We start from the raw sequence: 16,485 nt of genomic DNA on the forward strand, positions 1-16,485 counted from the left end.
GTGCTTATTCAAGCACACAGACATTATAAAGTAAATCAGACCTTTTCCTAAAAAAAAATCATTGAATCAATTTCAACGGATTAATTTTGCCAGTGGCTACTTTGGAAGAAAGGGACTTTCTTTCAAGAAAGCAGCTTTTTTAAGACAGTATATACTAAAACAGACTTTTCCAAAAAAAAATATGCATTGTGCTTATTCAAGCACACTGACAGTATATAGATTATAGTAAAACAGACATGTTTCCTAAAAAAATCCTTGAATCAGCCTCAACAGTTTAATTCGCATATGGCTGCTTTGGAAAAAAGACTTTTTCAAGAAAGCAGCTTTTTTAAGTGGCTTTTAAAGCTTGTATGTATTTATAGGAACCTTAAATAGACTGCAACGTTTTTGCCAAAATAGTAGATTGGTTTTGTATTTCAACAAACCAATAAACAATGTCAGCTTTCAACCAAGGTGGCCTTTCAGCAAAGTTTTTCTTTCCCCTTCCTTTATTCACTCTGTCATTTCCTTTATTGCATACGGCAAAATTCAATACAGGGTGAGTTTTCCTTCAGTGAGTCTGTTTATTTGTGCAATATTTGCCATAACAAGGTAGTTTGAACTGGGTCAGCCCATGTCTTCTTGGGTTGGAGCCGTCAAGGGTGCTTTTAGACAGGTGTAAAACAAGGAGTGGGGACTTGAGTGGTTACTTATGGCTCTATGTTATGCAACAGTTTTTGTGAAACCATTTCCTGGGTTTTCAGATATGGAGAGGTAGCTGGAAGTCTGATATTTTCCTTCCTTTTTTTCTCAGAATTCGCTAAGTTTGTATAAGGTGCAATGAATAATCAATGGTACATCACTTTCAAACTTCATGGAAATGAAGACCTTAATACTTATTGTGATATTCATATACATATGAGAAATCTTTTGCAAAACATGATATCTACAAAGTTTGTTGATACAGCCATGTATTAAACAAAACCTATTTAAATTTTTATACTTTGAACACCATTTACCATTTGACATGTTTTGTCATTGGTGATTATTGGTACATTTATAGATACAACCAATAAATGAATCAATAGTGGTACATTGAACGTTATATTGGTATGGTCTTCATTTCATACACATTTGTCATCACTTCAGAAGACCCAGTGTTGGTCATCTGACAACATCATGACAGAAATTTATTTGTGTCCCCACCCCCTACCCCATAACCCCCTCCCCCACCACTGATAGCATCTCTGAGATGTTGTCATGGAGAGTTATCTGTGACTGGGCAGAACATCTCACCTGCTGGGGCTGTCAATCACCTGTCCCCAGGAGCCGTTAGCGTAAACAGTGTGGGACTTGTCTGTCAGGAACCTGGTCAAAATAGGAAGTCCCTGGAATGTGTCCCCTCTTGTTGTGTCAACTCTCTGTTATGTCTGGAGGGTTCTTGGTTAGACTGTCAAGAGGCGTCTGTCAGTGCCCATCGTCCATCATGGTTGGCTGGCTGAAGTCAAACTTGCTGTCCTCTTTTCTTGTGTCTTTTCTCCTACCTGCCTACCAATTCTGGTTCTTGGATAGACTGTCAAGTGGCATCTGTCAGTGCCCATAGTCCATCATGGTTGGCTGGCTGAAGCTTGAGTGATGGGTTCTTCTCAGTCATACCTTTCCAGTGTCCCTCTGCTCTTCTTCTTGGTATCACCTTGATATGTGCTCTCTTCCTGCCCTCTTCTTGTTTTTCCTCCTACCTGCCTACCATTTCTAGTTCTCCCTGTCTTTTCCTCTTCCATTTATTTCACCCCAGATCCTCACCTTTCCTGCAACATACCAGCACTTCTCTTTTCTTCTCCTTCTTTCATTCTTCTACATCTTTCATTTGATTATACCATACTGGTACCTGAAACCACCTGTTTCCTGTACATCTTTTTTCATCCATCTCTTCTTTCATACATTTTAATCTTTTATATATCCTACTGTGCCCTGTATTTCCTTTTGGCACAAATTGACCACCTGTCATTTCCCTTTCTTGACAATTTCCCGTTTTCAGTGGGAAACCCTGTTTCACAAGTCTTCCATAATCCAAGAACTAGGAGTGCCACATTAAAATGACAAGGACTTAGTAAAGACACCAGTTAGTTTTGATTCCAGAATTCTGAGGTTTCTGTTTATTTGATTTGTGTGTTGTGGTACCCTCCTATAAGATCTAATTACCTTCGAAAAACTTTGCCTCCCACGAACTGTAGTCTTAAGGCTTGAAACATAAAGATAACACCAGCAAAAGACTTCAATCAAGGTAGAACTCTGGTTGGACTCTGCTGTATAGTGGCATTTATCTATTCTCGTCAAATACTGATCAAAACTGCAGGTGTAACAGTGCATTGTGGTGTTTACTACAAGGGCAAAGGTCCTAATAGGTGAAATTTGTAAATGCAGGTCTGTTCCTTAGATTTAGACCTAATTTACAGATATTGTGGCAAAAAAAAAGCCTCATTCCATGACAAAGACTGGACTTGTCAGTCAAAACTTTGGTCTGATTTTGAACATTGTAGAATAATTTACTTTGCTTAAGAAAGAAAAGAAAAACTTGTTGCTAGCTGTCAGGTTTCATCCATGGTGTAGGTCCAGGTTGATGATTACAGGTAATTATATAGTCATCAGTGATTAATCCATCCCTTCCACCTGACACAAAAGACTTGTTTCCACCCAGCCTGAGGCTGAATTCCTGTGATTATCATACATTGTCAGTGTTCAGCAAGGTTTTTATAATACTGCCACTTGAAAAAAAATGCTAATACGCACATAAAACAGGGTTGATTTTATGGTAATTTTTGGCAACTAAAATGTGTAAATGATATACAAGTGAGGCTTTTTTGTCATAGGATTTTTTACAACAAGTGGTCAGTTTACAAAATTAGTAGGGCTCATGATAAGTCACAACTTCATATATATATTATGTCACAGGCTTGCAAGCATTGTTGAAGAATTATTGAAAAGATTTTTTTTTCATCACCTTTGCCAAAAGGTCAAATCAAAGCAAGGAGAGACATATAAAATGTTCCTAAAAAGTGGACAGGTTGAAACTACTTCCGGATGGATCTATTAATGCAGATAAGGGATGAACAGCAGGTAGACATGCAGCTATTCCTGTAGGACTTCCTATCAACTGATATCTGTTACACACAGGAAATCATAAGGGTGCTCCAGGTGTGGGTGGGTTGGAGGGAAATGACATCTGGGAACAAGATGTTCAACAGCCCTCATGCTACACAGTAATTGTGCCTGTCAAAACAAATTAGTGTTAGGATATTTTTAGAAATGGAAAAATGCTCTGTTGAGACTAGATGCAGAAGACATTCTGTTACGCAGTTATTTGATAGAATTTCAACGTATTATAAACGGTAATTTTGTGATTCTAAAACATGAAAAATGATACACAGTCTTAAAACTGTTTGCTAAATTGCTAATATCGTCTTATCTCAAAGTAGATATAGAGAGGACAGATCGTAATATATCTCTAGTTCTCATGTCCCAGACCACTCTGCCTTTCTTGAGAAATGCCAAGTTCTCTGGGAGCTTGTGAAATATTCTTATTTTGCTTCCCTACCTCTGCTTGGAGATTAGTTATCATCATCTGAAGCTACTGTCATTCTGATTCTCCACCGTGCCTTCTTGATCTTGCCTGTTCTTGTTTGACAACTATGATGAGCAGGTGTCCAGCGAACAATGCCTGCTCTCTTCCTGTCAAAAACCAAGGAATATCGTGTAAAATTCACAACAATGGAACAGTCTTTCAATTTGAAATACAAGATGTTTTGCACAATAGAAGACAGGATATCCTTGAGCACGTAATGAGGCAAAACTCTCACAAAGCATTTCAAAAGGGAAGGATTGGCAGGATTTGAATGTTGCACTTGATAAGCCCATAATGCCCTGCAAGGTTTATACCTGTCCTTTCCTATAATCAAATCATCCCCCTTGGAGATAAAAAGATTAGAAACACCCTTTTTGTTAACCTTGACTGTAAATACGTCTTTCTGTACTTTTATCCAGAAAATTAGTGCTAATCGGCAGACATGACACACGTCCTTGAGTGACCTAACTGTATGAAGGTCATCTTTCCAAATTCTATTTGAAAACAAAGCGGTCGACCGGTCTACCTTTGACTTTGGCTCTATGAAATGATATTGTCATACGACACCATTTTCTTTAACTTTCTGTAATCACATTGCTTGTTCGACCTTGCAGTAGGCAGTTGTAAGCGCCACAAGGGACAAAAAATTTCCAAAGCGGCCTCTTTGTAAGAAAAATTACCACGGACACATAAAAAGGGCCCTGCCCACTCCCTTATGTTCCAGGGGGATAGAGTGTCATCGGTGCACAATGGAGTCTGGTCCCACGTGCAAGTAGCGCAGACAGGTGTATTGTGTGAGGGATGTTACCTAGTAAAGGTGTTGAGGGCTCAGGTAATATGAGCTGTGATAAAGGGGTGTTCTCATGAGGACAGGGGTATGCATACTCCTGGGACCTGTGGGTCGTACCATCTGCTCTGATAGGGATGTGCAAAATGTTAACATCATAGTTGTGAGTTGAATACAAATGATCATGTCATAATCGACATTTTGAACCTTAAGATCATAAGAAAATGTATGATAATGTATTATTAGGCAACTACGTCTTTTATCACCGAGTATCAGAAATGTTTAAAAAGAAGAGCTGCCCCCTTGGATTAAAAGTGGAATGTCCCATTCAAAAGTGGGAGGAGAGGTTTTTAAGTGTTGACCAATGGGCTTGGAGCTGTTGTCATGCGGATTAAAACCTTGCTCTATCCCCGCCATCTATCACAACCTGTGGTGCATTAGTTTGGCAAGGAGGTGACACAGGAAAGTCAGAGGTGCTAGTTGGAGAGTGAGCTAGAGAGAGGGGGATTTTCGCAGGAGATTTCGTGAGTCAAAATGCACGTGGTCGCTGGGATAGGGATTCCCCTGTCAGAGGTAAAGGTTAGAAACCATCTGTTGTGCTCTGTTGTGGACCCAGAGTTGCATGTGATACAGAGAGTATACTGGTTTCCTGTGCTGAGGTATTTTTGTGGTGGTAAAATCCTTGAGTGATGGGCTCTGTGCATGCCAACTCAGGCCAGGAATTCCCTGTCTTTATCATTACCAGATTTGGTCACATGATGCTGCCTTCTATTTATTTACAGTTTGGTTGGTTTCTTCTGTGGGCGGAGGAAGGATTTCTTCCTGCAGAGTTTACCCCAGGCCTAGTTAGCCATGAAATTGTCTATCCAGCTCCCAACACTTGTTATAACAAAGTCTGTGCATCTTTCTGCCAGATGTTATCGAGATAAAAACGCAGACACTTACTCCAGGCAGTGTCATTGTTTCCCCGTCTTTTCCATTTGCTCCATTATTTGTGATTCGGCTCCAGTCAGGCAGCGCAGCCACACAAAGGCCACTCAAAGGCAGCAGCAACAAGGCTTTATTTCTCCACTAAAGAAATCCTGTTTTTTTGTTGTGTTCAAACAAGCTTACGTTTAGTCAGTGGTTACTGTGGCTCAATACTCAAGGAACTGCTGACAGCTTCGTCAACATGGTATTTTTTCCATCTTAGTTTGGGTGAAAATTTTCCACTTTTATGTTTCTTGTAATTTTGTAGAACTGTGGGGAATTTTGTTTGAACCTTTGTGTTTATTGCCAGGCTTTGAATATGGTAGGGTGTTCAAAGGGTAGGCACTTCTTTGATCTCTGGTATCAAAAAGGTGTCACTGGTGTATCTGTGGTATGTGATGTAGTAAATCTCCTTTTCCATTACAGCATCCATATTGAGACCTCTTGCTTATCCATTTTTCTTGCATGTGGCACTGTTGTTATTAGAATATTCAATGTCTATAACCCACTACACAGAAAACTATTTCATCTCTAATGACATCTAACATTTCACAATTTTTGTTTGTTGTAATTTTGGTGTATGTGAATGGAGAGCTGTGTTTCCTCCAGACTGTGGCTAATTAGTGCTGGTTAATCAGTACTTAATCTCCCCCACCCTGAGCTAATTATCCGAACCATCTTGTGCACAATCTGCTGCTACATTCACTCTAATCCTATTGTTTCACACGTAACAATAGGGTGTGAAAAGGTGTGAATTCCTGGAGTTGTCATTGTCCGCTTTTTTTCTGACTAATCTGCTGTTTACAAACTGTTGCTTTTGTCTTTGTTCTTTCCTTTTACCTACGCAGCCTGAGTTTGATGTGGAGGTGACAAATTTTTCACTTTGGTTGATGGACATTTGTTGTTTTGCATGAAGAACTATGAATTGTTTTATGCATGTCTTGTTTGTCAGAATTTGTTGTTTGTTGTCCATTATACTCTTGTTATCTCTTAATGCTATGTTTGCATTCAATCGTTTATCATTCAGCATTATCAGTTTCATTTTCTTCTTCTAACAGTAAGATAGCATGTAAACCCTTCCGTCCATTGTCACCTGGTAATGTTGCAATTTGTATGTATAAAGCAGCATTTCTATCGACTGATCGTCGTGAAAAGTCTACCATTTTACAGTCAACATCATTGTGATAAATAAAAGCAAGATTCAGACTGAAATTTCCATCCAGACTTCTCAGCTGACCCATTTCTTTTCAATTGCTGGTCCGGCATCTGTCTGGTGCCACAAAAAATTACAATATCCTAAAAAAATTCCACCTTTCACGATAAAAATGCAAAGATTGTAGGGTGCACTGCTGGGAAATTATACGTTTCTCCTGACCAACTGTCTCGTAACGGGGTCAAATGTCACTGCACATGCACCTGGCCTTCTATACAAAGACTTTCTCGCTAATTTTCTTGCCTTTTTCTGTGTTTTGCAGCCGGAGGACAAGAAAGAGCAGGAGGTATGTATAGCTACAGTCGTTCTGTATTGTCTGTGTCTTTACAAACTGTACATTCTGCACTGGGCTGGAATAAATGGCTTTCTGTCAACCAGCTTCCAAGAGCTTGTAAGAGAAGAAACGAGATAATGATTCGGCTTTCTTTAATCCACTGTTTGTACACAGCTGAATATAATGCAAATATCCAGGCAGCAAAATCCTATAGACCTGCTGGACCGTGCACTGAAAGATCATGTGGCAGACAAACCAGCAAGTTGAAAGAGAACATTTAGTTGAAAGAGAACATAAAGACAGTTGTTTCCTACTCCTAGTCTCTACCAGACTGACTAGTCAAGTCAAGACTATGCTTGCCATTTCAAATATAGGGAGAATGGTTTACCAGGGGAGTTTTGCTACCAGAGGAGTCGGTCGGCAGAGGGAAAAATGAACCTTAGGGTGGACTGACTCCTCTGGCCAATTTCCCAATTTTTTTTTGCCGAATTCTACGATCCTTGCACCCCTGTAGGAAAGTCTGGTGGAAGCTTGTTGTTTCCTACCTTCAGAATTGCCATCCAGAAAGCCCTACTTTGAGGGAAGCCCTTTTATGCCCTTTGTTTGGAAGGAGAAATCATTTTTGACATCAGCTAGACAAATGTGCCTTCTGTAATAGGTGTCAAGACACGTCTTCAAGAAACTACAAAACTCAGCGTGAAGGCCTTTCACTGATGTAATGGACTCCAGTCACAAGTTTTGTCTAAGAATCTTCTTAGAAGCATTAGGGTGACAACACAGGTTAATAGAAATCCTAAAGGCTGTCAACTTGTTTTAGCAGAAAGCCTTTAAAAAAGGTTTCGCTATCCTTCTTGCTGACCCCAATTATGAAATGATATAACAGAGATGAAGCAAATGTAGGCAAGGACATTGATCTGTGGCTTGGCAGCTAGACTAATGTGCCTTCTGTAATGTATACATGTCTTGGAGAAAGGCACAAAACTCAGCATGAAGGCCTTTCACTGATGTAATGGACTCCAGTCACAAGTTTTGCCTGGACCTTCTTAGAAGCATTAGGGTGACAACACAGGTTAATAGAAATCCTAAAGGCTGTCAACTTGTTTCAGTAGAAAGCCTCCAAAAAGATTTCATGCTCTTCTTGCTGACCCCAATTATGAAATGATACAACAAAGATGAAGCAAATGTAGGCAAGGACATTTATCTGTGGCTTGGCTCATAGGGTTGGTGATTGTTGGAAGGTTAAAATGTACCTCCATGTATTTCCCTACTCTCCAAGCAGAGGTTAGGCTCCGGCTGTGTTTTAGTCATTTTTATCGAGCTTTCTATTTTGTATTGTATCTTGTATTGTAAAAACTGGCGGACTTCAAGAAACAATTGACAGAATAGAAAGCCTGATAGAAATGACTAAAAAAAACATATACAATATCAGTAGAGACATGATTCCAATGAAATGACCAGAAGTGAACATTGTTTGACCTTGAAGGTAACTCAAGGCAGTTAGGGCCTATGGCATGTGGTAATGGCGACAAAATACACGTTTGAACATGACCTTCACACCATTAGGAAAAGCTCTGGGATTGAATTCTATATCATTGAATGAATAATTTAGCCAGGTAAAGCACAATGATCACTACTTTTATGCTGGAGGCCGATTTATTATGTTGTAAAAGAAGTTTAGAAAGTTGCTGAGGCGTGAGATATTGCCCAGATGGTGTCACGCAAAAACGCCAGGGTGGGTTTGCACGGTCATGGTTGAATTCTGTGGGCCACCATGCAAGATGAAAAATTCAGCACCCCTTTGTTGTAGTGTGTATCATCACACCTGTTTCAGTTGAAGAAGTAATCTTGCATATTCGCTTCTTGAGACACAAAAAATCCATTCTTGCAGGTTGAAAGGCTTCAGAGTTATCGATATTTGCAAACTTTTAGAAAGTTAAACCAGCTCCAGATGGAAAAGGTCAATGTCAAGTGATTGATACATTCATTTTTCCTTGCAAAGGGGGTTTAAAAATTCATAATGTCAGGGGGGTTAAATACTAGTGCAAATTGTTGATGGATGTAGCTTGAGAATTTGTCTGACAGCTCTATGTAATTATGGGGGTCAAAAATGATAGATGGATAGTGGTCGACAACTTGAACAAGACAATGTTTTCCCCTAAAACAGTTTTGGGGGAAAACAGATAGCAGAAGTCCATTTAACGTTATCAGGTCTTGTAGTCACTCAAAATCATCAGTGATTACAGGAGTATAGGATGCACTGTTTGCTTCCCATCCCATCTGTAAGATTCATCCATATCTGCCATCCCTGAAAATATCTTCCAGTTTAGAGCCAGAAGTACAAATATTTACAGCGTTTCCTTGACCTTCAGTTGCGTTTTTCACCCTTGAAGGTCGCTCCACTCTTTTTTGTTCCATACATGATGTATGCCCACTAATGACTTTGCTCTTGTTGAGCACATATGGTTTTAGGGCTTGAAATAGGATTATGCAGATTATGCAAATCAGCATCAGGCCCATTTATGAGGATTAACACCTGATAGTAGGATTTGGAGGGATTAGAGCCTTCCAACACTTTTAAGGCTGCCCTAGCACGGAACCTTTAGAGTGGCATTTCCATCATCCCATCCCAAAATTTCGAAATTCTAGGAGAGAAGATCCCCCTAATACTAGATGCGACAGCTCTTAATCCATCATAAGTAGTATTTTTTTAGAAGAATTTGATCCAAAATAAATCTGTGATCGTTTTCTGAAGTTTTAATCCAGACCAAATGTCTTGACCATTTTTGTTTCACATTCATTCTTGATCGATTCTCTCAAAATCAAAAAAGGAAGGCCGCTGTTTTTAGAGCTTCAAGTTGATCTTAGTCTGTGTAACACAAACTCCGCTGTCCAGGGCTGTAACTGGCCCCTCTAGGGGGCTGACGGATGTTTGGCGGGCTGCTATAAGCGAGAGTTAATCTGGCTAAAGTTGATCTTTGGTTCAAAATTTACTGGGTATGCCCCAGTGCTGATGAAAAGTATTGTACATTTATGACCTCATCTGCAGCTCATAATCTTCTGTACAAGAGCAACAGGTGTTCTAGTCCAGAGAAAAATCACTTGCTACTGTGTAGAAATAACAGATGCAAAATCTCATTTCCTGTTATCAAGTATGGGTACCTTGCCAGGTGCTCTTTTCATTTTATTTGACAGCTCAAATTTTCGTGGGAAAGCGATTTGAAGTCTTTGCCACCTGTGAACAAGCTCAGAAACGATACACGTGCAAAAACTGCGGAGATCTTGCCGGGATTACTGTTCATTGTGTCTTTTCACCACCTCTCACCATTATCTGTATCCAAACTTTGCCAGCTTTCCGTCCTCTAACGCTACCTTTGACAAATATTGAATCATGCTGGCTTTACAGACACAAAGAGGTTCGTCTGGCCTCAATGTCACAGAGTCATGCCAGCTATGCCACTGCCAAATTCTGCCCTGAAGCTAGGATACAAGTGGGGGCTTTGAGCGATCCCCTGAGTGAATGGGAGTTCTTGGTGAATTACTGTAGCAGTTTTGTGGAGTGGAGGAAATGGCTGGGGAGAGACGGGCTGTTTGTGTGAGGGATGAGGTCATGAAATATACATATGACATGATATGCAGAGCTTTGTGCTGTTAGAAGAGGCCAGCTATGGTCTTCTCGTTCATTGTATCTCATCTTGTTTATTCATGTAACTATTTGACCACTAAAGATCTGACAACCATAGCCTCCATGCTCTCATAAAGGCAGAAAGAGTTGCTCAAAAGTCATTTATGAAAACTTAGAATATTGATAGGAAAGTAGACATTGCTTTGAAAGTAATCTTATAATTTAATTTGATATAATATATAATAATATAATATTTATATGATATTCTTTTTTTCCCCAACTAGTGTCAAATCTTCAAAACAAACAAAAAATTCTGCATATTCATTTGATATAAAGTTCTGTCAAGAGAATTTCAGCATGACCTTTTGTCCATCTGTGACCTCCATTCCTCTCTGGGACAGCTCAAAGTGCTTTAAAAAAGAAACCCAATTTATTTATCTGCATTACTGATCAGATTATATGGTAGAGATACATCAAATTGTCCCTCTATCCTTATTTAGATATTCAAGATAATCATTTAGTCACCTACATTTGATGATACACTACTTTATTCTAGGACAGTTTGAAGGGCAAACGGCTTTCCCCCCTCCCCACCCTTTGGGTGCATTGGTGTCTGGAAGTACATTGCCAAGCACTATCCAAATGTACTGTAAAGAAAGCAGAAATGTTCTCAATGATTTTGTTTCACAAAAATAGAGTGCTCACAGTGGTTTTAAAATCTGCTGCGACTGCCCTGAAGAGTTGTTCTGTTAAGTCACATGTTCGCTTTAAGTTCGCATTGAAGAGGTCACCTGGAAACCTACGAACATTTTTAGAAAATGCAAAAATTTCACCTTTTACAGTATTCAAAACTGTATACACAGAGCACTTCTTAACACATCCGTCGGCAAATCTTTTGTCCAAACCACTCTTTGTAACCTCTGGGAGAGAGTCCAATGATTACTGGGGACAGAAGAGCACTGACAAAGCCCTGTTGACCTTCAACGACCTTGTAGTTTACCTTAAGTCAGTCAACCCTGGCAGAAGGAGGAGCGTAAAAACTCCAAAGGCAGAAAAGACTGTGGTTGATAGATGGGTAGATACACAATGAAAAATAGGGCAGGTGGCTGGCACATTGTTGAAAACGAACAATTCAAAAAGTATATTATCATGGCTGTTGTGTGAATACACAGAGAGTGCATGATGTAGAACTAGAAGCAGTGGTTGTCTTTAGTGTAGACTGTTCTAATGCAGTAGTGCAAATTTTGATGGAATGATGCTTTCCCACCATACGTTAATAGGCAGCTTAGTAGTGCGCTCTTCAGAAACAAACTTTTCATCTGCACATGACTTGGTCATCTCTTTACTGAAGCAAGAAAGTTAGTCTCAACATTTTAGAGGCAAAGCTCCTGATCACAAAGGAGAAATCGTGAGCTAGTTTTGCTTCATCATGAAAATAAAAAGTTCTGTTTCAAGGATTGAGTGGCCATTGCTTGACCAAGGGAAAACTTGACTAGAAATACAGGCATAGTCAAACTAATACTGTATATGATACACAGCTGAAATACCCAAAGGGCTAAACCTTATGAACAAACCATATCCCAGATGACCAATGCTTGACAGATGAAGCCATGGAATTGATCTCTGAAATAGAGCAATGGTCAAACTGTAACGTATGATATTTGATATCCAATTGAAAGCCCTAAAATTTTTTTAACCAATCACATTCAAGATAACCAATGATTGACAGGTAAAGGTCATGACCCACCTGTTGTGTATGAAGTTTGATTGACAAGTGATTGGCAGGTGGAGTCCCTAATACCCCCTTGTTGTTGGTTGTATTTTCAGATTGGGACTGTAAGAGGCCCCTACATGGTAAAGAACTTCACCTTGCCTCAGCATGAGCATTTTATTTACCCGAATTAATAATAATAACAAACAATTTGCAGTTTTTCGTTTGCACTGAATCACTGGTGGAAGACCGTCATTTTACCTCCTCATTTTTATATATATCACAGGTCTTATTAAAACGTCTACCCAAACAGGGAGTAGATCTAGGTTATGCTGGTGGGGTGCACTTCTTTTGTTGCTGCCTGCTTTTGCATTTTGATGCTACTAATGATGGCTTTTGCAACATGCCTCTTTATTTGACTAGATGACCACATAGCAGCATATACCATAATGCTAACAGACATATCAATTTGCGTTTTTAACCACAATAAAACTTGCAATCTCTACAGATATATTTTGTATTTTGTCTAATAGCTTGATATACAAACCTCTTGCCCTGCAGAGTATCTTTCCTCCTCTCCACTAATAGAGAGAGGACAGAAGAAACTCAGCAGCTATAGTAGGTTTGGATACCAGGCTAATTTTGTGAGTGATTGTACACTTACTTTTAAAGAAGTTTATTGCTATAATTCGGATTGCCATGATGTAACCTTCTCTTTGTTAATGTCTGCCAAAAAATGGTAGGAGCACAATGGGGAATAGACTAAAATGCAGAGAATATGCTGGTACAGAGTGCAATGATTAAAAGTTACTGAATGAAGCTTTATAACTTTCAATGATCAAAAATATTCTCATTCAGGGTTGTCCTGCCAATTTTAGTACATATACAATGTAGTAGTTGACAGACAAGGAGGATATTTAACAGAATTTTTGCAATTTGGAATGGGCTAAGAGAAGACCAGAAAACTTCCATTTTAGACCCTTCAGCTTCCAAAACTTTTCAGCAAAGCTATGTGGTACCTGTATATCTAACACCTGAGGGGCAACCTGTTGTTTGCTACAGATCCGGAAACTACGGAGAGAGCTGGACCAGTCTCAGGAGAAGGTCGCCACTCTGTCCACCCAGCTCACCACTAATGTAAGTCATGAAACTTCTCTAGCCTTTAAAGATGTAATTTGGATGCTGCGATGTGCTGCTTTTTTGTCCATGAAAATGACGACGTCTAGTTTCCTTGGGGTTTATGGGTTGGGCTGTCTGAGTGGATAAGTAACAGGTATGTCTGATGCGTGCTTGGAATGCTTTCTGGCACTGCTGACAAGGGAATGGTGGTGGTATTTAAAGATTTGCTGGTGTTGAGAATACATACAGAAGTGGGGTAGAAGACATTCTTGTGTTGCAGTCCTCAGAGCAGTGACAGGGACTGGAAGGATGATGAAACGATTCTCTGGCACGGTGGAAAGGTGCCTTACTTTTCTTGCTTTGAGTCAGAAATCCAGTTTGTTCTTGAGATCAGTTCCATTAACAGATAGTCTTTTATGTATGAAGGGGGAACTCGAACCTATCATAAAGTCCAGTCTGACCTTAAAGTGACCTGAGCTAAATGCCTCTTATGTAGCCACAAGCCATGGATTATGGGTCTCCACATTTCATCAGGATGGTTCAGAAGGTATCTGTTTGCCGACGCCAGTCTGGCTACGGTGCCGGAACGATGTCTCCTCGCCTGATGTCCTCTTCCAAATCATCCCATCTTTCCTGTATGGCTTATTAAGGAAGCCATTAAAGTATCTGTTGAATAGCAATGAAGAAGTTGATGCAGAAACAGTGGAGTCCTCTTCCAAATCATTCCATCTTTCCTGTATGGCTTATTAAGAAAGCCATTAAAGTATCTGTTGAATAGCAATGAAGAAGTTGATGCAGAAACAGCATACAGAGTCTACAATGTAATTGCTTTCCTAGACTAATGGAGGAAAATTTGAGTAATGGATGTTGTTTACTAGACTCTTGTATTCAGGGTAAACCATAATATTGATGATATCTTCCTGCTCCATATGGTATCTGCCCATAAGGCCACACCAATTTAATTTCTTGGTTCACGGATTTTTTCATAAAAAATATGGAGCGAGAGGGCGAAATAAAAATAAAAATTGTAAAATAGTTGGGGTAATTTTGGTAACGGCTAATCCAAAACATAAAGAAAAAAAGTTTTCAGCTTGAAAAAAGTACAAAAACACTATTTTTGTACAGTAACAGCACCTGTACCCACACTTTAAGGAGCTTATAATATAAAGGCCAATTTGCTGCACCAGAAAGTTGGTGAATGGTTTCATTAATGGTGAAAATTTGCTGAGTGGTAATTTTTATTTTTATTTTTTTTCCCAAAAAATAGGAGCGAGCGAATCCGTGAACCAAGAAATTAAATCGGTGTGGCCTAACCGAGGAAGTTTTTGTCTATTATACTGTTGATATATCCAGATTTAGGGCATTGATATACTAAGCATCAAAAATTCATGTCTGTAAAAGAAAGGATACAGTGCAGCAAGCCAAGCATCATATCATCAAAACTGCCCAAGAAAACCACTTGAGGGACTGGTAGAATTTGGTCTATGTGGACAGGTCACTATAGAAAGGGTTCTTAATGCTTGTGCCAATGGGTACTTGTAAGCTTGCTCTTTGGTCTATGTGGATGTGAAAGTACCAGAACTTGAAAGTAATAATTGAAAGTAGCAGGACACTGTTAGGATGTTTCTGTTCAAAATTACCACAACATCCACAAGCACCTAGGTTGTCTTCTGTCTAAACCTGTAGTGCTTGTGCCATTGCAGAAGACTTAACTAGTATCTGTTGCTGTAGTGATATTGGCTGAAAACTTTTTTTTCTATATTAGGTTTGTAGGGCCTTCATGAAGATGAAGATCGGCCCATAGCGATAACTGTAGCATTAATTCTCCCTAAGTCAGAAGCATCAAGCTTGACTTCACTGACTCAATAGGCGAAGCAGGGTCTCTTTTCAAAGTTACAAATATGAGTGTAGGGAAACTTTATACTTTGTCACAGTTTGACCGTCATGGAACTCAAAGCTAACGTATTGCCTGCTGTAGAGCCATATGTCTTCACAGGAACTATAGTCCCGGCGACCAGGGAAAACGACATTGGATGTGGAAATGAAACGAAGGATTAGTACCAAATTGGATCCTACATACGCAGTAATACTAGCAGTACATCATGGAGTTTCTCTGATGATATTTCAAGGGAAGGTCACAGTGGCAGTTTTCATTCATCAGGAGTTATTATTCTCTATTGATTGCATTAGTGTCTGCGGGATGGAGTTTTGATTGAATTGGATGTTGAATGACACGCTTTGAGTCCGAGACTGTATGGCTTTTATTCACTTTGCTGCTGCATGAGTATGACAAGGCCAGAAAAGAAAGTGTGACAAATTGGCAATTTTCTAGTCAAGGGCAGTGTTTGAATCTGCGAAGGTCAAAATGAAAATGTTTCTTGACAGATGGGAGGACAGTTTTATTGAAGTCTCTTTTTCTTTTAGTAATAAATTTCTGGCAAACTGTTATTTTTTGTTTTACGATGAGAGATCTACCATTCTTTTTGCTAAACTCTTTAAAAACTGCTACCTTGAAGTGTGTAGAAGAGTTAGAACAAATTGTTTATATCCATCTGTCCTCCGCTAAGCCAGTTCAGGTGATATAGAGCGACCTTGCCTTTCAGGTAGCTTTAAAACAGACGTGGGAAATCTCTTCGGCAGAAGCTTTTAATCCGAACTCTCCCACCCCAGACTCACACCTGTCAGGCCCAGAAGACTTGTTTCTTCAAGGAGTAAGACCCTGTTCACATGAGAAAATTGCAAGTGAGTTAAACAAGGAATCCGATTGAAATTTTCTATCGGATTAAAAAAAACGTGTTCACATGAGTTTTATACAATCGGATTAAACTCAAACTTGCGACCGCGACCACACAATCGGATTAAACTCTTTACCGCGGCACGCGTCGTGCAACGACCACCGCGGGCACGCGTAGTTTCTCCAAAATGTTGCCAGACTGCCTCATAATTTTTGAAGGATGTAGCGACATCGATATTGAATATAACTGTTGAGAAATCGGCCGGCTTTGGTCAGATTTTGACGCGTCGATGGTCCGCAACACACACTGACGAAAGTGGCGGCTTCTAGGTCATACGGGTCATTGGGATAGTCTATTAAATTGGGGGTGGAAATGTTACGCGCGGTGTGATTATACTCCACATTTAACTATATAAGATGTATCTGTTGCAGAAGTTGCATAAATAGGGGAAACT

General features: G+C 39.6%; 1 protein-coding gene across 23 annotated transcripts in view; it reads left to right on the forward strand.

Annotated features, from left to right (window-relative positions):
• LOC118406541 (neuron navigator 2-like) overlaps positions 1–16,485 on the forward strand; it is a 239,444-nt gene that overhangs the window by 180,675 nt on the left and 42,284 nt on the right. For 20 of the 23 annotated variants that reach the window (XM_035806622.1, XM_035806623.1, XM_035806625.1 and 17 more), the window contains 3 exons: positions 6,833–6,856; positions 12,294–12,320; positions 13,240–13,314. In XM_035806622.1, coding sequence (XP_035662515.1) covers positions 6,833–6,856; positions 12,294–12,320; positions 13,240–13,314 — 126 coding nt within the window. The remainder of the gene's footprint in view (positions 1–6,832; positions 6,857–12,293; positions 12,321–13,239; positions 13,315–16,485) is intronic. The other 3 variants (XM_035806627.1, XM_035806611.1, XM_035806628.1) reach the window with 1 other exon arrangement.

The sequence above is a fragment of the Branchiostoma floridae genome, chromosome 19 (genome assembly GCF_000003815.2).
Source record: "Branchiostoma floridae strain S238N-H82 chromosome 19, Bfl_VNyyK, whole genome shotgun sequence".
In the NCBI taxonomy this organism is placed as follows: domain Eukaryota; kingdom Metazoa; phylum Chordata; class Leptocardii; order Amphioxiformes; family Branchiostomatidae; genus Branchiostoma; species Branchiostoma floridae.